Raw genomic sequence first — 17,663 nt, 5'->3', positions numbered from 1 at the left:
GTGCAAACCCATGTGCAAGAGACTCACAACTTGAATTTATCCCATCAAAGAGCAAGCCACAGCCCCTTTTTTGCCCCACTGTGTCCACCCCACATGGGACAGGCAGGTTTTACCCAGCTTCCAGGAGGGATGAAAATCGGTGGCATCTTGGGGAGCCTCAGGATGGAGGTGCCCAGGGCAGAGGGGTCCTGCTTGGCATCTTTTGGGCAACAAGCACACGTGGTTCATGTAAATCCCTCCCCGGGTGTAACCCAGCTGATGACACTGAGCTGGGTGAGGATCTCTCCCTCCACCAGCCCTGCAGAGCTCACCGCAGCACTCGAGATAGCAAATGAGCCACTCACAGTCACCCAAATCCAGCTTTTTAATGAAACAGGGGAGAGAGCTCCCCCAAGCAGACAGTAATTACGCTGGATACCCCAAAATGACCAATCAGTGCCACAGTCCAAGTGTGGAGCCCCCTGCCATGCTGCATGGTGGTGGCTGCAGCAGTGTGGTGCTGCTCTGGGATTTCCAAGGAAATACGGGAGAGAGAGGCTGGAAAGGCAACAATTACTGTGATGCCTGGGAGTCCCAAACCTTTCGCAATATCTTGACCAGGATCTGCTGAAATTGTTCCCTACCCTTGTTAATCTAAGTGCCTGTGAGAGGGGAGGAAACCTGGGGCCAGGGGGATGCCCGTGGCAGGAGGGAAGGAGGGAGGATGGGAGGGGTGCAGGGACGGGTCGCTGTGCCCTAATCCAGTACATGCTGTCCCTGGGGGCACAGCCATGGCACAGAAAGAGACCAAATCCCCCGTGCTGCCACACTGTGATGTCACTGATGACATAAGCACCACCAGAAGCTGGTGGCACCGGGGCCCCATTCCATTTCCACATAGGGCCACGTGGGCTGGGAAACCCCAGCCCCATGCAGTGTTGCTGAGCCCCCCCCAAGGCCCACCAGGACTCAGCACCCCTGTGGCCACAGCACCATGTTCCTCTTCGCCCAAAAACACAAGACCCCCGTCAGCACCTACACCGACTCCTACCGGCCACCGTGCACCTTGAAGAAGTTGATCCATGAGAAGGCCCCGCTGCAGCTATGGAAAGAAAACAAATTTGCGACCCAGGTAAATACCTCGGGGTTTCTCCCCCAGCATGGGGGAGGTGGATGGGGGCACCTCGCTTTCTGTAACAGAGGGGGTTCGTGTTCCCTGGTCAGCAAAGTGTCTGACACCCCACGGCCCGTGCTCGCTGGCTTTTTGTTCCCTGGGCTTGGTGTGTGCCTGTGGGGCTGCACCCCGGGGTGGCTTTGGGCTCACAGGGCAGACAAGCACCAGCTCTCACACATTGGCCCTGTCCATCAGTAGGTTTCAGAGAGTATCCTCTGAGGAAGGGGAAACTGAGGCAGTGGCAAGACACAGGACCACAAGGTGACACAATGGTGACGGGGGACAGATTGGGAAGCTCTGGGAGCTGCTCCAACACACAGCCCCAAGGCTCCAGCTGGGAGCCCTGTGTGCCAGCAGGACCCCGTGAAGTCCTGAGTACAGCAAAACCTCTCCCAGCCCTGCTCCAGGACAGACCCCTGAGCCGTGGCCTTGCCGCAGCAGGGTCCGTGTGTGCCATGGCCGTGCTGCTCTCACCACATAGCATCATCTCTTGCAGCCACATCTCTTGCAGCCTCGTTAGCACGTGCATTGTAATTAGAGAGCCAGCAGAGGGCATAGAGATGGATGTCACTGCTGTGTGGGGACGGAACAGGCTCATAACTGCTGGGAGACCCCAGCCCTCTTGGTCTTCGCCAGCTGTAGGGAATCAGCTTTGTCTCATAACTCCCTTCCCTACTGCTGCTGGCCCCATATACAGTGGCCCTGGTGCACCCACCCCAATCTCTGCCTTACTGCGAGCCCCGATGCCCAGGAAGGCGGGTGCTGCCGTGTCACCTGGGCATCTCTCCCCGCTCTCTGCTGTCTCTAGGGATTAACAATGCCCCAGGAGCAAAATCCAGCAAGCCAAGGTCAGCCCGAGAAGCTGATTAAGGCAGTGATGCAGGAGTACTTGTACAGGAACGCCATCGACCCCACCGCCTACTGGCCCGAAAAGTACTGGCTGACCAGGCCTGAAGGTACCACAAGGTCCCATCCGGTGTCACACAGGGCATGTCCCCAAGGGCCACAGAGCAGGGAGCTGAGGTTGCCGGTGCGGCTCTGTCCATCCCTCCTTTTGCATCCTGTGTTCCCTTGGACAAAGGGACACTCACTCAGCATCTGCACTCGTGGCTTAGCTTAGGTCACAAATCCCCATCCACATCTCCGTCCCCATCCCCATCCCCATGTTGAGGTCCCCTGGGCTTGATCCACTGTCAGTCTCCCAAAACCTGTGGTGGTTGGTGATGCCTGGACACATCCCTCTGGGCATCCCATGGCCCAAAGCTGCATGCAAAGCAGCAGCACCTCTGAAATACCCCTGTGCCCATGGCGTTGTGTCTGTGGGACATGGGAGGCAGTTGGGACACTCCAGCCATATCCCCACGGCCTATCCTAGCCCCAAAGGTGGCTGCGCGCCCCATGGGCCACCCCTGCCTGTCACCTTCTCATTGCAGAGATGTACAACCCGATTTTTGTCAATGAGGACAAATACATCACCTGGAGAGCAGGTCCCTACAACAGTGCAGCCTGGAACAAGTACAGCACCTACCTCCCCCTTCCACCCAAGGTAGGGTCCGGCCCCTCGTCCCCCCAAAACTGCAGCCCCCTCAGGTGCCACCGACACCTTGGGCTCTGCACCGCAAGGGTGGCAATGCTGCAGGGGCTGTGATCGCTCCCTGCAGGAGGAGACAATGGAGACCTACCTGCGCAGCATACCTGTGCCATACCCTCCGAAACCCGCCTGCCTCAACCAATACGGTAACTGCCCTCACCCGGAGCTCTGGCTCTTGCTGTGCCCGTGCCGTGCCGGTGGCTGTCCGGGTGACGAGCTGCCTGATGAGCTCCTCCTCGCCCCTTATCCTCGCCGTCCTTCTGCTTGCAGAGCGGGAGGTGGTTGCTGACATGCTGCGCAGGCTGTCGCGGCTCTCGCCACCGTCCCTGCAGCCCATGTACACCACGTCGGGGAGGAGACCCTCCCAGGGCTACTACAGCCCCTGCTCCGGGCACCACTACTGCCTGCGAGGGATGGACTACTACGTCGATGGGGACACTGCCATCAGGAGGCATCTCAACACGCTAGCAGAGAGGACTGTAAGGTTGGGTTGAGATAGGATGGGTAGGGTGGGGTGAGTTGGGTTGGCACGCGATGGGGTGGGATGGGGTGGGATGGACATGGCCTCCCTCGTCTGCAAGGCCACTGAACACCCTGCCTTCCATGTCTCTTGCAGGAGCATCCCATGCTGCAGTTACAGCCCCACAGCAACACTCTGTGTACCTTCACATCACCCCCAGCCATCGTACCCATACACGAACTCTAGGTATGGATGAGTTCTGTGAGGGACTGCTCCAGACAAGGGCAGGGTGCCCAAGGGTAAAGCCTGCTAAAAGCAGCCATTAGGTCTCTTTTCATTAGGCTTTGATGCAAAATTGCTCAGAGGATTGTTCTGGGGGCTATGGTGCAGCCTGCCAGCAAGTGGCTTAGCATTTCCCAGACTTTGGGGCCACATTAGCGTTGCCTGTGCTGCTCTTGTGTTTTCTGTCATTGTCACTTGCTCATCTTGGGACACAGTCCTGGTCCCACTGCCCTTTATGCAGTAATCAGCCCAGTCCTTAACCCGCTGCAGGTCCAGCAGCACCTTTTAATCCCCGCATGTTCCCTTTTGGGATCTCTCCATTGCAGAGGCAGCTCTTACCCTGGAACAGCCCTCAGGAAGCAGCAAGGGGAGAGGGGAGGCTGTTTATCCAGCTTAGTCATCCCTGTGCTATGACATCAACTCCCCACCGTCCAAAATTAGGAGTCGGGCTTGTAGAAAACGTGTGATTGGCTTTAAATTCCTGAGAGCAGAAACTGAAAGCAAATGGGAAGAACAAACGGGGCAATGAGTTCCCCATAGACATCCCAATGTCTGAGCCTTAGTGAGAAGTTTCTCAAGGTCTTCTCTCCTGAGAAAGAGGCAGATTTTCTTGTACTTCCCTGGCTCTGGAAATGAAAGTTTGAGGGAGATGACAGTGCAAGGAGCGGGAGGTGGCAGCGTGAGACCTGCTGGGAGCAGCTCGCTCAGCTGGCAGCACCAGGGAGCTTTCTGCCCAGCCTTGGCTTTGGCCTCACCACCCAAAGACACCTCTAGAGAGAACAGGGGCAGCTGCATGCTCGCTGCTCGCCCCTAAGCGATGCCAGCATCCAGCACCAGGGCTTCTGCTCTTCTTCCTCACCTGAGTTTCATCCTCCCTGTGGCTGACCGCACCACGTATCTACCCCCAGGTGGGACACGAGCCACTTCAAGAGGATGGGAGGAGTCCAGCCAGGCAGCTACGCCATCCACCCTGAGTTTTCCTCAGAGGCTTACTCTGCCCAGGAGTGCTGGTGAAGAGCAAAGGTGGGCTTTCATTAAAACCACTTTGGGCAAACCGCTCCTGTCAGCTCCTTTCCTACAGCCTTGGGACGGTCACTGGAGAGGGGAGGTGGGATAAAATCCAGCGGCTGCTGCCTTGGGGTGCACTGGAACAAATCTCGGGGGTGCCAAGACCAAAGCACACGGGGAGAAGCTCTGGGAGCACAGTGACTCCACCAGAGGGAGAAGCAGCAGCCGCCCATACAGGGGGCTCGGACGCGTTTGCTTTCACCCAACTATCCCCACACGGCCACCAGCCCACCGGGACCCCCGGCACGGGGCTAAGCGAGGAGAGGGGGATCTGCAAGCGGCGCGCCAGTAACGATTGCGTGCCATTAATGAAGGCGTGCAGTCAATTAGCGAAGACCTGGGAGCTCCTGCACCCCCTGGCCCCCAGGCGCCCGCTGGGCCACGAGGGAACCAGGGGGGGACAGGGGGCGACCGGAGGGGACCGGTGGCGACCGAGGAGGGCCAGGGGGGACCGGGGAGGGCCAGGGGGGGCCGGGCCAGGGCGGAGCGAGCTCCCCGGTTCCGCCCAGCCCCGGAACCGCCGCGGGAGGCGGGTGTGCTCGGTGGCCGGAGCCCGGCCATGGCCCGGCGCTGCGGGTAAGTGCCCCGGCCCCTTGGGCGGAGGGAGAGGGGTTCCCGGGGCTGGGGGCTTTGGGGTGTCCCCTGGGAGGGTTTGGGGTGCGCACCCCCAGGCAGCGGGGTGTCCCTTGTCGGGGTGCGGTCCTTTCGCCCCGCTAAGTGTAGGGGCTGCGCCCGGATCCCCCTGCCGCTTGCAGTGTCTGGGGAGCCAGCCGCCCCGAAATGGCTGCCCGAGCCCCAGGGCGAGTGCCCGGCTCCAGCCACAGGTTGGGCGACGCACCCGGGTGGGCTCGGAGGGTCCTTGGGACAGCCCGGCCACCAACCCATGCCATGGGTGGTGGCAAGCAGCGGAGGTGCCCGAGGAAGCCCCAGGCCACCTCTCTCCTTTCCCGTTCCCTCAGGCTGCGTGGGCACCGTGAGCGATGCCCAGCGGGACGGGGCCACAGCAGGCACCCGCAGCCCTGCAGCGGGTGAGGTGCGAGGCTCGCCTCTCCCCGGCCAGATCCAGGCATGAAGGAGCTGCCAGCAGGTGTTTTAACAGCTTGGCACTCGCGTTTGGCCCAAGGGTGGCCAGCATCGCTGGCACTGTCAGATACGGGCAGAAATTTTGGTGCTCGTCGCCTGCTGCTCTCTCTGGAGCTGGAGGCACCTGGGTTTTCGCAAGGGCTGGAAAATTGCAGAGGCCGTGCCAGGGGCTGTGCCTGGGTTCCCGTTTCTTCCTGGTATCACTTTGTGGTGCTCGGGTGTTAGGGGTGGGCTCGGGTTTCAGCCAGCCTCAGCGCCCAGGAGTGCTCCCAAAAGGACGTATCTGCTCTTTCAACCTCGGGTGGGAGCACGGCTCCGTGGCCACCTTGGCATGGAGTCACCAGCTAGCATTTGAGCCATCAGGTGCCATGGGGGAGATGTGGAACCGAACGTGTCCAGAGGGCAGGGCATGGGACAGGGGACGGGGAGTCAAGGTGGTGGCACTTGGGTTGGGTCTGGGGACACAGCAGGGCCAAGACACAGGGGAGGGTGCTCTCGCCACAGCCAAACACAAGAATTGTGCTGGGTGAATGTCCCCTGCCTGGGCACCACTAGCCCTGGCCACTCACTGTGTTTTAAAGCCTGTCCCGCATGAGGGATCGCTTTTTGCAATTGCACTTTGAAGGATTTCAGGGCAAGTTTGTTTAATTCACCTTTCCTGCGCATGTGGCCTGTCAAGTTCAGCAGCTTGGAGAAATTTGGGCACCATGAGCATGACGCGAGACACTGCGGGGCCAAGTTCTAGGCATGAACTGGCTGCATTGAGAGCATGTGCGGAGTTAAACTGAAAAACCAGCTTACTGGAACTTCATCTCACTAATTAGTGCACAGTGAAGAGCAAGGAAAGATGACGTGAAGAGAGAATTGTCAGGTGTATTAAATATTAAGACATCTGCTGCCAAAATTGACTCAGTGTGGGCTTTTTTGCATTGCAGTCATGGTCAAACACCCGATGAGGTGTCTAAAGGGGTTTAGAGCGTCACTCGGTGCGGGCAGCTTGAAGGAACAAAAGTGGGCTGCAAAGTGCCAGTCCCTGCAGTATAGGTGGAAGCATTTAAGGTTCAGCAGAGGGAATACTGCAGACTCAAATCTTCTGTTTCTGCACACCATGCGAGTCCTAGCAGCATTTCTGCAGTTCACGGATGAGCTCCATATTCACATATTTGGGGTTTATCCTCTGGGTGCTCGGTGTTGTTCGATCCTGGCTTAGGAACCAGCCAGCAGCAGCGGGGTTGGTTGTTTCCTTTTGCTCAATGCAGCTCCATTACAGTGCTGAATCATAGCTGTGCTAAGAAGCACAAGACTTTGAGGGGGGTTGAAATAATAATAATATTTTTGGGGGGGGGGGTTTGCTTTGTGCTTCTTAAAAGCCTCTGAATGCAGGTGGGACAAGCATTTGCCATCCCTTCCCACTCCTGCTTCAGAAAGGTGAGTCCTGAGCCTGAATCCCGAGGCTCTGAGACTCAAAGCCAGCACCCCACTCGTGCCAGCAGCACCCTTCGTGCTCGCTCCATGCCGCCGTGATGCCTGCAGCAGCCACCAGAGCAGGAGGGCTGGCTGCACATGATTCCGTCACAGTGCCTGAGAAAACACGCCGGTGACACGCTGGTGATGTGCCGGTCCCTTCCTCCTGCCCGCAGGCACGTGCTGCTCGCAGCCTGCCTGGGGCACAGACAGCTCTGTGCCCTGAAACCTCCCAGTGTCATGGGGAGGACACAGAGATGCAGCAGTATGGATTTTTTATGTGCTTAAAATACATCTGCAGCGGAGGGGACACCCCCGGGAGGTGATGGACAGGTAGGTGCTGGCACCATGCCCCACGTCCCTGGCAGGATGAGCTGTCTGCACCCAACAGCCAGGCGTGGTGGGGAATTTGCTGCCATGTATTAACAGGGAGGTGGCATCCCAAAAGCAGGGAAGCAGCTGTCACTTTGCAGGAGGCAAAGTGACCCCCCTCTCCCAGCCTGTACTCCAGTTCTTCAGACCAGGGAGCATTGGGCCCTGCTGCAACCTGGGGTCCCCTGAAAAGGATGTGCTGTGTCCCTCTGTCTGTCCCAATCCCCCTGCTTGGGGACCAAGGTCTGTGCCGGGGGGAACTTGTATGCAGCAGGGACAAACCTGGGGCAGGCAGCTCCGCAGGGCTTTTGGGTGAACCTGTGCCTCTGTGGGGAGAGGGATGTCCGTAGAGCAGCCATGCCTCCCCATGCCAGTGCTGCCCTGTGTATCCCATGTGTCCCCCTGCCTCCCTGGCTCCTATCAAATCCCTCCAAGAGAAAATAAACCCACAGAAGGGTTTGCTCATCCCAGCCCCTTTCAGACTTGGGCTGCAAAGTCCCTTTAGCAAGGCAGAGGCTCGACACAGGGAATGTGCACTCAGAGGCTTCTTTTTCTCCTGTAGATGCTTTGCAGAGAAATCATTTCCCCCTTTTGCCATCCTAATTCCCTGCTCTTTTAGGGGTTGGAAATGTCTGGCAGTAAATTCTGCAGTGTTTTGTCTGCTTGACCCCTGCCAAGACATTAGGAGAGGTGGCAGCACCTTGCACCACCTGACACACAGTTTCCTGACATCCTGGCCTGGGAAATCAGTGCAGGCACCAGCACAATTCGGAGCTGACCCTTCAGGGGCAATAGGGACCCGTTAGTTGTTAGTGACCATTTTTAAACCAGTGACCTCATTACAAAGGTGCTGGGGTTAGTGGTGCTGTGGGTCCCGCAGCCCGCGTTTAGCAGCGGTATTGGTAAAAATAGAACCGGTCGAAAAATGAATTTTTATTTTTACTCTGTAAAGTGTGTCCTGCCAGGGTGTTTTGCTTTCATCGCAGATCAAGGCAAGGCGACTGGCTGCTTCCATGGAATGGGAAGAAAAAGCTTTGTTTTTGGGTCAGCTGGGAAGCTTCATCGCAGCAAGCTGCAAGCACGCTGCTTGGCTTTGCCGCCCTCCCGCCCGTTTTCTTTTTTTAGAGGAGCTGGAGGTCACCGCAATGTCGCCTTGGAGCAAAATAACAAGTTTGCATTCCAAAATATGTTGAAACAGCTGTGGCGTGTGCAGGCAATTCTCCACGTGCGAGGTGGCGGGCATTATCTCAGGGGAATGTAGAAGACTTACCTTTGGTCTGGGACGGGGACAGGTCACGGGATGGTGAGCTGCAAATTTTATTAACAAAGCAAAACCAAGGAGGTGTTGGGCCAGCTGCAGAGCAAGCTCCTGCTGGCCCCCGGCTGCAAATATTTCTCAGCCTGCTTGGCAGAGGTGTGCCTGAGGAGGTGACATCCAGACCTCAAGGTCCATCCTGGAGGAGGTGACGTCCAGCATGACCCATCAGCCCCATGCACCAAAAGGCGTTTGATCCTATCTTGGCCATGCTCTGGGCTGTTCCACCCCATGGACAGTTGCTGCATTTGCAGGGTTTGTTCTGCAGAAGCTCTCCCTGTGGCTCAGCAAATTTGCCCCCACCATGAGCATTTAGTGCCTGAGACGATGCCGGTCGATGCTCGGGTTGCAGCCTGCACCAGTGCTTGAGGTCTGGGCACCTTTGCATGGTGCTGTGCTGCATTTTTGGGTACTGGTGATTGCACATGTTGGTAAATACCATCCTCTGTAGTGGGACGGTGCAGGATGGTGCTCTGCCTCCATGCGGGGCTGCCTGAGCCCTTCCTCCACCAAGCCACAGAGGTTGGCTCAGCCTTCGCATTGGATGGGTGCCCCAGCATCCATCGTGTCCCCGTTTGGATGTGCCAGACCCACGGACAGCCTGGACCCACGGACTGGGTTAAGTCTGCTGGCTTGGACACCCAGGCTTTGAGCTGCTCCAAGGCAGACTGGGGGCGAAAACCTTTCCTACGAACTGCATTGGTTCACTCCTGAGTGGCAGCAGTGTTGCCAGCTCCTTCATCTACATCACAAATACCAGTCCATGGAGGGGGGAAAAGAAACTGCCTAAAAATAGAGCGGATTCAAAGTAGTTCATAAATAATAAACCAGCCTCCTGAAAGGGAGATGGAAATCCAGTGAGTCCCTGGAGCAGGGGGCTGCTTTGTTGTTCTCAGTTTTAAGTGGATATGAGGAGGGGGCCATCTCCACCATGGCAGGATCAAAAATCCTGCCTTAAAAATCTCCCTTAAAATCCTAGATGAAATCTAGGAGAGACAAAGCCATTTATTTCCTTTTTCTCATCCAACATGACAGCTTTCAAAAATTCTCTTCCCTGAATAACTTGCCAGTTCTGCTCGGTGGGTGGCTGCATTTTGTTTTCTCCCCCCTCAAGCTTCCCAGCCCCAAGATAATGCACGTACAAGGCACATGCTTGTCTCTGATACCGGGAGCTCTGTCACTGGCATCCGAAAAATTCCCAGTGCAGAGAGGGAGGGAGCTCATCTGGGCTAAGCATACCCATTTAAATGTCCAGAAACACCCAGCCACTTGCACGGGCCCCACGTGTGTTGTTTTGTTGCTGGCACACCCAGCTGGACCCTCTCACCTCCCACGGGTGTCCATGCTGGTGGAGATGGGTGGCAGGGAAGCAGCTCTGGTTTGGGCATCACAGCGTCCCCACAGCATCACTTGGCTGCGCTGGTTGTGTCCAAAACCCTTCTGTGAACCTTCCCAGCTCTGTCCCCACTTCTGTCCCTGCTAACCCTAACGCTGAGGAGTGTTGCTGGAGGAGGATGAAGGTGTAATGCCCATGCAGGATCTCCCACCACCACCTTTACTGCCTGATTTTGCTGGCAGCTGGGCTCTCTGCATCACATGTGCTGGGGTGCGAGGGTCCCCTTCCCCTCCTGTGGGCAGGATGTGGCCCTGGGTGACACAGACTGGGTGACCGGAGCCGCTCCTGGCCGATGAGCGAGGGCTCAGTGGGACTTCGCCGCAGGACAGGTCATTTAGCTCAACCCACTGCCTGCTCAGGCTAATCACTTCCTAATGCCGCCGTAATCCCATTTAAAGCGACTGGCAGCCCAGAAGGTTACAGACACCCAGCAGCCCCTGCCCCAGATGTCCCCCATGTCCCTGCTGGGCTCTCTCTGACCTCGCATCTCGCATGGCAGAGGTTCTCTCAGGGATGGGGTGCGGGCAGCCTGCTCTGCTCTGAGCCTTCCTCCTTGCGACAACAAGGCTGCAAGATCTGGCCCAAGAGCTGCTTCAAAACGAACACCAGCGCAGCCATTTGGGATCACACCTGGGCATCCCTGTGGTGGGACGGAGAGGTTCAGGTGATGCTCAGGTCCCCCTCATCCCCCACAAGCAGCTTCCCCAGAAGCATCAGCAGCCAGGCTGCCCTACTGCTAGCCTGGGGCCATTTCAGCTGTGACAGGCTGGAGGGGGCTAGGAGATGGTGGTTATTCCTGCCCTCGCCCACGCCAAGCCCCTGAGAGAGCCCAGCATCCCGCTGGGCTGGGGCAGACACCGGCGGCTCCTCTCCGTCCCTGCTCCATCTCTGCCTGGTTTTGCTCCTCGCTCCCCAGTGTCCTTACTTCACTTTTCGCCTCTGAACCCACAGCGTTGTGCTTGGCTGAGCCTGTCAAGCCCGCAGCCAAGGGGAAGCCATGCGGCTCTTGGCTCTGCAAGCAGCCTCCTTCCCCGGGGCCGCGCAGGGGGGAGCGGGACGGAGCCGAAAAGCTGCCGTGCTCTACTTTGGCTCTTACCGCCCTGGGTGCTGCCCTCTGTGGGGTTCAGGTTGGGGTCCCCATGTGTTGTCTGGGGAGTGTCTTGGGGCCCTGTCTGCAGTGTCCCCACCCAATAGCAGGGAGGCATGAGGAGCTGCTGAAATTGAGACAGCAAAGAGGTGACAAGAGATCCCTTGATTCGGAGGTTCTTCTGAGATGATTTATATCCTCTTTTTCAGAGACAGACACTCCAGGGCTCGGTGGAGGTGGGAACTCTCAGTTTTCTTCTCTTGAGAACCCCGGGCTTGTTGCAAAGACATCTTTCTTCCCACTCCTCTGCAAAAAGCGCTAGTGAAAACAGAGCGCCATGTACACCTTTCTGCCCGAAAACTTCACGCCGGTGAAGCAGAAGCCCTCCAAGGAGCTGAGGCCAATGCTGGGGGCCGTCACACTGGGCCTCGTCCTGTTCATCGCTGCGGTGGTGGCCTGGTGCTACTACACGGTGTCCCTGCGCAAGGCAGAGCGGCTCAAGACGGAGCTGATGGACCTGCGGGCGGACGGCTTCGTCATCAGGAACCAGCACGGGGAGGTGGTCTTCCGCCTGGCCTTCCACTCGGGGAGCCTGGACCTGGAGTCGTGCTCCAAGGAGGGCGAGATCCTGAGCTGCACGCGGTCGGACCGCGGGCCGCTCAACTTCTTCATCCAGACGGTGAAGCCCAAGGACACGGTGATGTGCTACCGCGTGCGCTGGGAGGAGCTGGCGGCCGGCCCGGCGGTGGAGCACACCATGTTCTGGGAGGACGCCCACTGGTATGGGGGCTCGGAGATGAGCACGCAGCACTGGCCCATCCGCCTGGCCGGCTACCAGGAACCCGTGCCCTACGTGACCAGCGACGTCTACTCCTTCCGCGACAGCTTTGGCGGCATCCTGGAGCGCTACTGGCTCTCCTCCAAAGCGGCGGCCATCAAGATCAACGACTCGGTGCCCTTCCACCTGGGCTTCAACGCCACCGAGCGCACCCTCTTCTTCCAGGCCCGCTACAAGGACTCGCCCTACAAGCCCCCGCCGGGCCAGCAGCCCTTCCCTGAGCTGAGCTACCGCGTGTGCGTGGGCTCCGACGTCACCTCCATCCACAAGTACATGGTGCGCAGGTACTTCAACAAGCCCTCCAAGATCCCCGCCGAGAACGCCTTCCGCTACCCCATCTGGTCCACCTGGGCACTCTACAAGAATGATATTGATCAGGATAAACTCTTGAGATTTGCTGAAAAGATTAAGAAATACCGTTTTAATTGCAGCCACATTGAAATTGATGACATGTACACACAGGCCTACGGGGACTTTGACTTTGACCCCGTCAAGTTTCCCAATGTAACGGAGATGTTTGCAAAACTGAGGGAAGATGGCTTTAAGGTCACCCTGTGGACTCACCCTTTCATAAATTACAATTCCTCCAACTTTGGTGTGGGGATTGAGCGTCAGCTGTTCATCAAGGAGCCGTCAGGGCGGCTGCCGGCCATGGTGGAGTGGTGGAATGGCATCGGGGCCATCCTGGACTTCACCAATCCAGCAGCCCGGGACTGGTTCCAGAGCCACCTGCGCCAGCTCCGCCACAAGTACGGCATCTCCTCCTTCAAGTTTGATGCGGGTGAGACCAGCTACCTGCCCAAGCAGTTCAGCACCTTCCGGCCGCTCTCAGACCCCAGCATCTGGTCGCGGCGCTACACAGAGATGGCCATCCCCTTCTACGAGCTGGCCGAGGTGCGGGTGGGCTACCAGTCGCAGAACATCTCCTGCTTCTTCCGCATCATTGACCGTGACTCCGTGTGGGGCTATGAGCTCGGCCTCAAGTCCCTCATCCCCACGGTGCTCACCATCAGCATGCTGGGGTACCCCTTTATTTCCGCTGACATGATTGGGGGGAATTTTTTCCCAAATAAGACGGATGGTGCAGTTGAGATCCCAGACCGTGAGCTGTACGTGCGGTGGCTGGAGCTGTCGGCCTTCATGCCCTCCATGCAGTTCTCCATCCCACCCTGGCTCTACGACAAGCAGGTGGTGGAGATTGCGCAGAAGTTCACGGAGCTCCACGAGTCGCTGGTGGCCCCGCTGCTGCTGGAGCTGGCCGGGGAGGTCACCGACACGGGTGACCCCATCATCCGGCCCATCTGGTGGATCTCACCCCGCGACGAGGCCACCCACAGGATCGACTCGCAGTTCCTCATCGGGGACACCCTCATGGTGGCACCCGTCCTGGAGATGGGCAAGCAGGAGCGCGATGTCTACCTGCCGGCGGGCAAGTGGCGCAGCTACAAGGGGGAGTTGTTTGAGAAGACGCCCGTGCTGCTCACCGACTATCCCGTTGACTTGGACGAAGTTGCCTATTTCCTCTGGGTTTCGTAACAGGCTCCTCCATCAGCTTTGGGTTAACCATGCCTTACACTAGAACTTTGTATCAAATAATAATTCTAATTGCACATTTCATTTTGGACTGGGATTGCCGAAGGGAATTAAATAGACTTTATTGTCCTTGGGTTTTTTTGTTATTTGGAGAGGTGTGATCGGATTTTTTTTGTTTAATTTGGGGCAGGTGGGATGCTCCAGTTGGGTTACAGTAGACAGAATTTTCTCTGTATAGGTGAGGAAAGAGTTGTCATGCAGTCAAAGCTAATACTTTTTCATTTCCCAAGGATTTCAAAAGGGGAAGGTTGGTTAGTGCCTTGTGGGAGCGTTTCTTGTCCCATGGGTGCACCCAGCACTGGCATGGGGGTGTGTGATGTGGGAGGGTTGCTACAGCACAGCCTGCCTTAAGTTTTCTAATATGGCAAATATATTTAAAATGACTTTTTTAAGAGCAGCAAACAAGCTAGATTATACATATATATATACATACACAGATTTATTTCCACCCCTTTATTATGGCACTGGACTAACTGTTGCCCCATGTTCCCCTTTTCCCGGGTACCAGGCGGGCCAGGTTACTCGCGTGACATGCAGGTATTTCAGCTGTACGAACTGCGTATCGCTTGCTGGAGCAGCTGCATCTCCCCTCCTCACTCATCTAACACCTGCTGCAAGACTCTTCCCAGTGTGTTTTGCCTCGGGTGTCAACACTGCCTCTTCTAGAGCAGCGCCATCCCTACCAGTGTGCCCAATCAGTCTTTTTAACACATTTATGGTCCTGTTCTGTTACACGATAGTCCTGCAGATATCATCTTTTTTTTATTTTATTTTTTAAGGACAGATGAGCTTTCAGGTTTGTTGCTGGCAGAAGGACTGCCTGAAGCAAAGCAGATCTCTAAGGGTCTGTGTGCTGCTTCCCCGGGAACAGCGGGTTCCCACAAGCGGCACGCGTCGTGGATGGATGTAATGTTTTGCTGCTAGCCGGCTTGCCGGTGGGTGGAAAACACCGGCTTTTGCACTGATGGTTTTGTGCCAGTGGGTGTTCTCGCTGCACCCAAGGAAATGTTCTCATGTACCGTGAAATTAAGCTAATAGCCATCTTCATCTCGGGTTGGAGTTAGAGAGATGGTGATGTTGTGTAGGGCTTTTTGGTGCAGCCCTCCTCTCTCTCCCATAGATGCAGGGGTCTTCTTCAGAGTTTGGGCTTGCTGTTGGAGGCTTCTGGAGAGGACACAGGGTGACGTGTTCCTGCACCCCTAATTCCCAGCACTAGGATGGGAAAGACTTCAGCTCAGGTCCCTCCCATGGCCTCAGAGGAGATTTTCTTTGCATTTCTCCCCCTCCTTTTTCCGGATGCTTTTCCAGCTTTTGCATTCGGTTTTGTGGGGGAGGAAGCACTTACAGAGACATGGGCAGTCTCTGCTCCAAGAAACCACTAGCAGGATTGCAGTCTGGCAGCCATGCTCCCCAGGGCAGGACTTCCCCGGCCATGCCCTGGCTGCTGGCACCCCTCAGCCCGTTAAGTTTTAAAAAGTTTGCACAGAACTGGGCTGTGTTAGCTGGGAAGGCTTGGGGCAAGGAGAGCACAGTGGCTGCAGGATTTCTTATGGGATTGCATCCAGGCGTGAGTCCGCCACCCGGGGAGATGGAGCAGCATTTTGGGCAGGGTTTGATACCTGTGGTGGTCTTTCTCCAAGCCCATCTCCTGCTCTGGGCTTGCAGGAGGAAGCAAAGGAGCTGTACCTGTGGCTTATGGTGGCGCCCAGGAGTAAACCCAGGTGCTTGGGGCAATATCTAAAGTGCTTTTATGGTTAGGAAGGAAAGGAGGAAGTTCAGTTTGATGGACTCCCTCCTCTGAGATCCTCAAAAGCCACCTGGACATGGCCCTGAGCAACCTGCTCGGGGTGGTCCTGCTTGAGCAGGGGTTGGACCAGAAGGTCCCAGAGGTCCCTTCCAACCTCAACTCCCCTGTGAGTCTCTGACTCTTTGGAACCGACCATGAGGTCTGGCTGGATCTGCCCTGTATAATTTGGTGGTTTGGCCTCAAAACGAGACAGGTCCCTGCCCAGTGGGAGCACAAGCATGTCCCAGGCTCAGCTCCCAAGCCTGTTTCTTGTGGCTTTCAGCTGTGGAGGGCTCAGGTTTGCTCCCTGGCCCTGGTGCAAGTAGTGGTGCTTTTCCAAGCTACAGACACTCGCTGGCCGGGAGCTGATCAGTTCTCCCGTTAGGATCCCTTTGTTGTGGACATGATGGGAGTAACTGGATGAGTGTCTTGGTCCCCTCACAGGGGTCAAGAAAATCCATTGTGCTTCGCCTGGGAGCAGGTGAGGAGAGCTTGCGCCCTCTGCTACCATCCCTCATTTCAGGGGGTTGGGTGCCGACTGCTTGCATCCCAAAAAAGCCAGCACCCGGTGCTGCAGCTGGGCTTTTCAGGCTCTGGTGGCAAGCTAGGACATTTCTGCGAGGTACGGGATCATAAAAGTCCAGTGTGGCCAGACTTTGTGCCAGGAAAGCACCAAAATTCAACAGGGCACTGTCAGGAAGGTCGTGGAGGAAAAATCTCCACTAGACATGCCATTCTTCCCCTTCCCTCAAAAGAAAGAGTTTTATTGTCAAAGGTTTTTCTTAACTTGTTGTAAACGATTGAGGTTATAAAGTATCCTTATTTTTCTAAATGCTGTGGTTAGGGTAAAGCTGGGAGGATGTAAGGGATGAAGCTGAGGAGCGGGTGGCTGCCTGAGGGTCTATGTGGGTGGCTGTCCATGGCACCGAGTCTTCCTCACATTTTGGAGGCAGGCTCAGCAGTGCTGCCTCAAGTTATCAGTAGCTTCTAGGTACCCTCTCCATCAAGCTTTTTACCAAAACCACTATTTCTAACACTGTGCTGTAGCCCTGCAGCCCAGCTGGAGCATCCCTACCACCTCACAGACCACAAGCGCTCCGTGCACAGACACTTTGGGAACCTCCACCTGGGGATATCTCTCTGGCTTACCCAAGGGTCGCTGTACAAAACTAGTTTGACTCAGCCAAGGAAAAGCCCCAAAACAGGTCTTGGGGTTGGTTCAGCCTCTTCCAGTTGGCTCTAGCAGGTTGTGTCTGAGCAGCAGGTCAACGTGACACCTGTGGGACTGGATTTGGAAGCTCGCATCGTCGTGTGTTGGCTGAGTGGGTGCTTGGGTTTCACACACCTTCCTGAGTCAGAACGCAATGCCGGTGGGGTTGTTTTTAACCACTTTTCTAATTCTTAATTGTTATGAAAACGGGACTGTAACATCAATTGCCTTGATTGATATAAAACTTTGGAAAACAAAAAGAAGTTTAACTTGTCTGTCTATATGTGGGGCCAGTGGTTCAGGCAGATCTGGGGCTTTTTTCACCCCAGGCTTTACTGAAATTAGAACTGAGGCTGCTGGTTTATTTAAAACTTGTGGTCTGAAGCTTTGATGTGTATTTTGAAGGGAGGGGCTGCCTGCAACCCCAACCACCCTCCCTTTCTGTTTGCTGCAGTAACAGATGGGGCTAAAAGTGCCCCCTCCTGCAGCACGGGCTGGGATGGGTCACAAATCGCCCTCCCTGGCATCTCCATGGCAGGGGAAGAGCTGTGGCTTGGGGCTGGCCTAGAAAAGGCCATGTCCAGGTGACTCCTGCTGCTGCATCAGACCAGTTGTGACACCCTTTCTGCTGATTCTTTCCCCAAAAGTGGCCCTCAGTGCCAACTTGGGGGGTTGCTGGTCCATGCTGACACAGAAGACACATGGTTCAAAACTGTGTGCGAGTACTGAAGACGACAAGGCTGCTTGCAGCTTCCCACAGAGACTCCAGAAATTCACTTGGGGCACTGCCTGTCCCTGCTGTCCCCAGGTCCCCTTCCCACACTGGTCTGGCAGGGTAGAGGGGTGGTGTGGATGGTTTTGGCCACGGGAGCACCAGAAACAGCTCATGAAACTTACACGACTCAGCTGATGGGATGAGGGGGACTTTGATTTGCTGCTTTTGCAACAGAAGATGTTTTCCCTAC

General features: G+C 56.3%; 2 protein-coding genes across 3 annotated transcripts; both read left to right on the top strand.

The window, feature by feature from the left end:
* Window positions 1–843: 843 nt before the first annotated feature.
* CZH9orf24 (chromosome Z C9orf24 homolog) lies at window positions 844–4,540 on the top strand. 2 transcript variants are annotated; one of them, XM_040541903.1, is made up of 7 exons: window positions 844–1,111; window positions 1,962–2,109; window positions 2,587–2,699; window positions 2,815–2,890; window positions 3,015–3,228; window positions 3,361–3,450; window positions 4,395–4,540. In XM_040541903.1, exons 1-7 carry the CDS (start codon window positions 974–976, stop codon window positions 4,498–4,500), a joined length of 885 nt encoding a protein of 294 aa, XP_040397837.1. In that variant the 5' UTR covers window positions 844–973; the 3' UTR covers window positions 4,501–4,540. The 2 variants fall into 2 exon arrangements, with proteins under 2 accessions (XP_040397837.1, XP_040397838.1); XM_040541904.1 differs by having other exon boundaries at window positions 848–1,111; window positions 3,015–3,223.
* Window positions 4,541–5,051: 511 nt separating this feature from the next.
* Window positions 5,052–16,038, top strand: LOC121061348 (myogenesis-regulating glycosidase-like). The gene is made up of 2 exons (XM_040540048.1): window positions 5,052–5,130; window positions 11,481–16,038. Exon 2 carries the CDS (start codon window positions 11,609–11,611, stop codon window positions 13,643–13,645), a length of 2,037 nt encoding a protein of 678 aa, XP_040395982.1. The 5' UTR covers window positions 5,052–5,130; window positions 11,481–11,608; the 3' UTR covers window positions 13,646–16,038.
* The last annotated feature ends 1,625 nt before the right edge of the window (window positions 16,039–17,663 follow it).

This window comes from Cygnus olor, chromosome Z (assembly GCF_009769625.2).
Source record: "Cygnus olor isolate bCygOlo1 chromosome Z, bCygOlo1.pri.v2, whole genome shotgun sequence".
Lineage (NCBI taxonomy): Eukaryota > Metazoa > Chordata > Aves > Anseriformes > Anatidae > Cygnus > Cygnus olor.
Note: the sequence above shows the minus strand (reverse complement) of the source record. Positions and strands in the feature narration are given on the sequence as shown.

Excerpts from the sequence above, each read along its gene's own strand:
- CZH9orf24 (XM_040541903.1), top strand. The coding sequence starts at position 974 with ATGTTCCTCTTCGCCCAAAAACACAAGACCCCCGTCAGCACCTACACC. Across the intron at positions 1,112-1,961 it reads AAAACAAATTTGCGACCCAG|GGATTAACAATGCCCCAGGA; the intron begins GTAAATACCTCG and ends TGCTGTCTCTAG. Across the intron at positions 3,229-3,360 it reads CTAGCAGAGAGGACTGTAAG|GAGCATCCCATGCTGCAGTT; the intron begins GTTGGGTTGAGA and ends TGTCTCTTGCAG.
- LOC121061348 (XM_040540048.1), top strand. The coding sequence starts at position 11,609 with ATGTACACCTTTCTGCCCGAAAACTTCACGCCGGTGAAGCAGAAGCCC.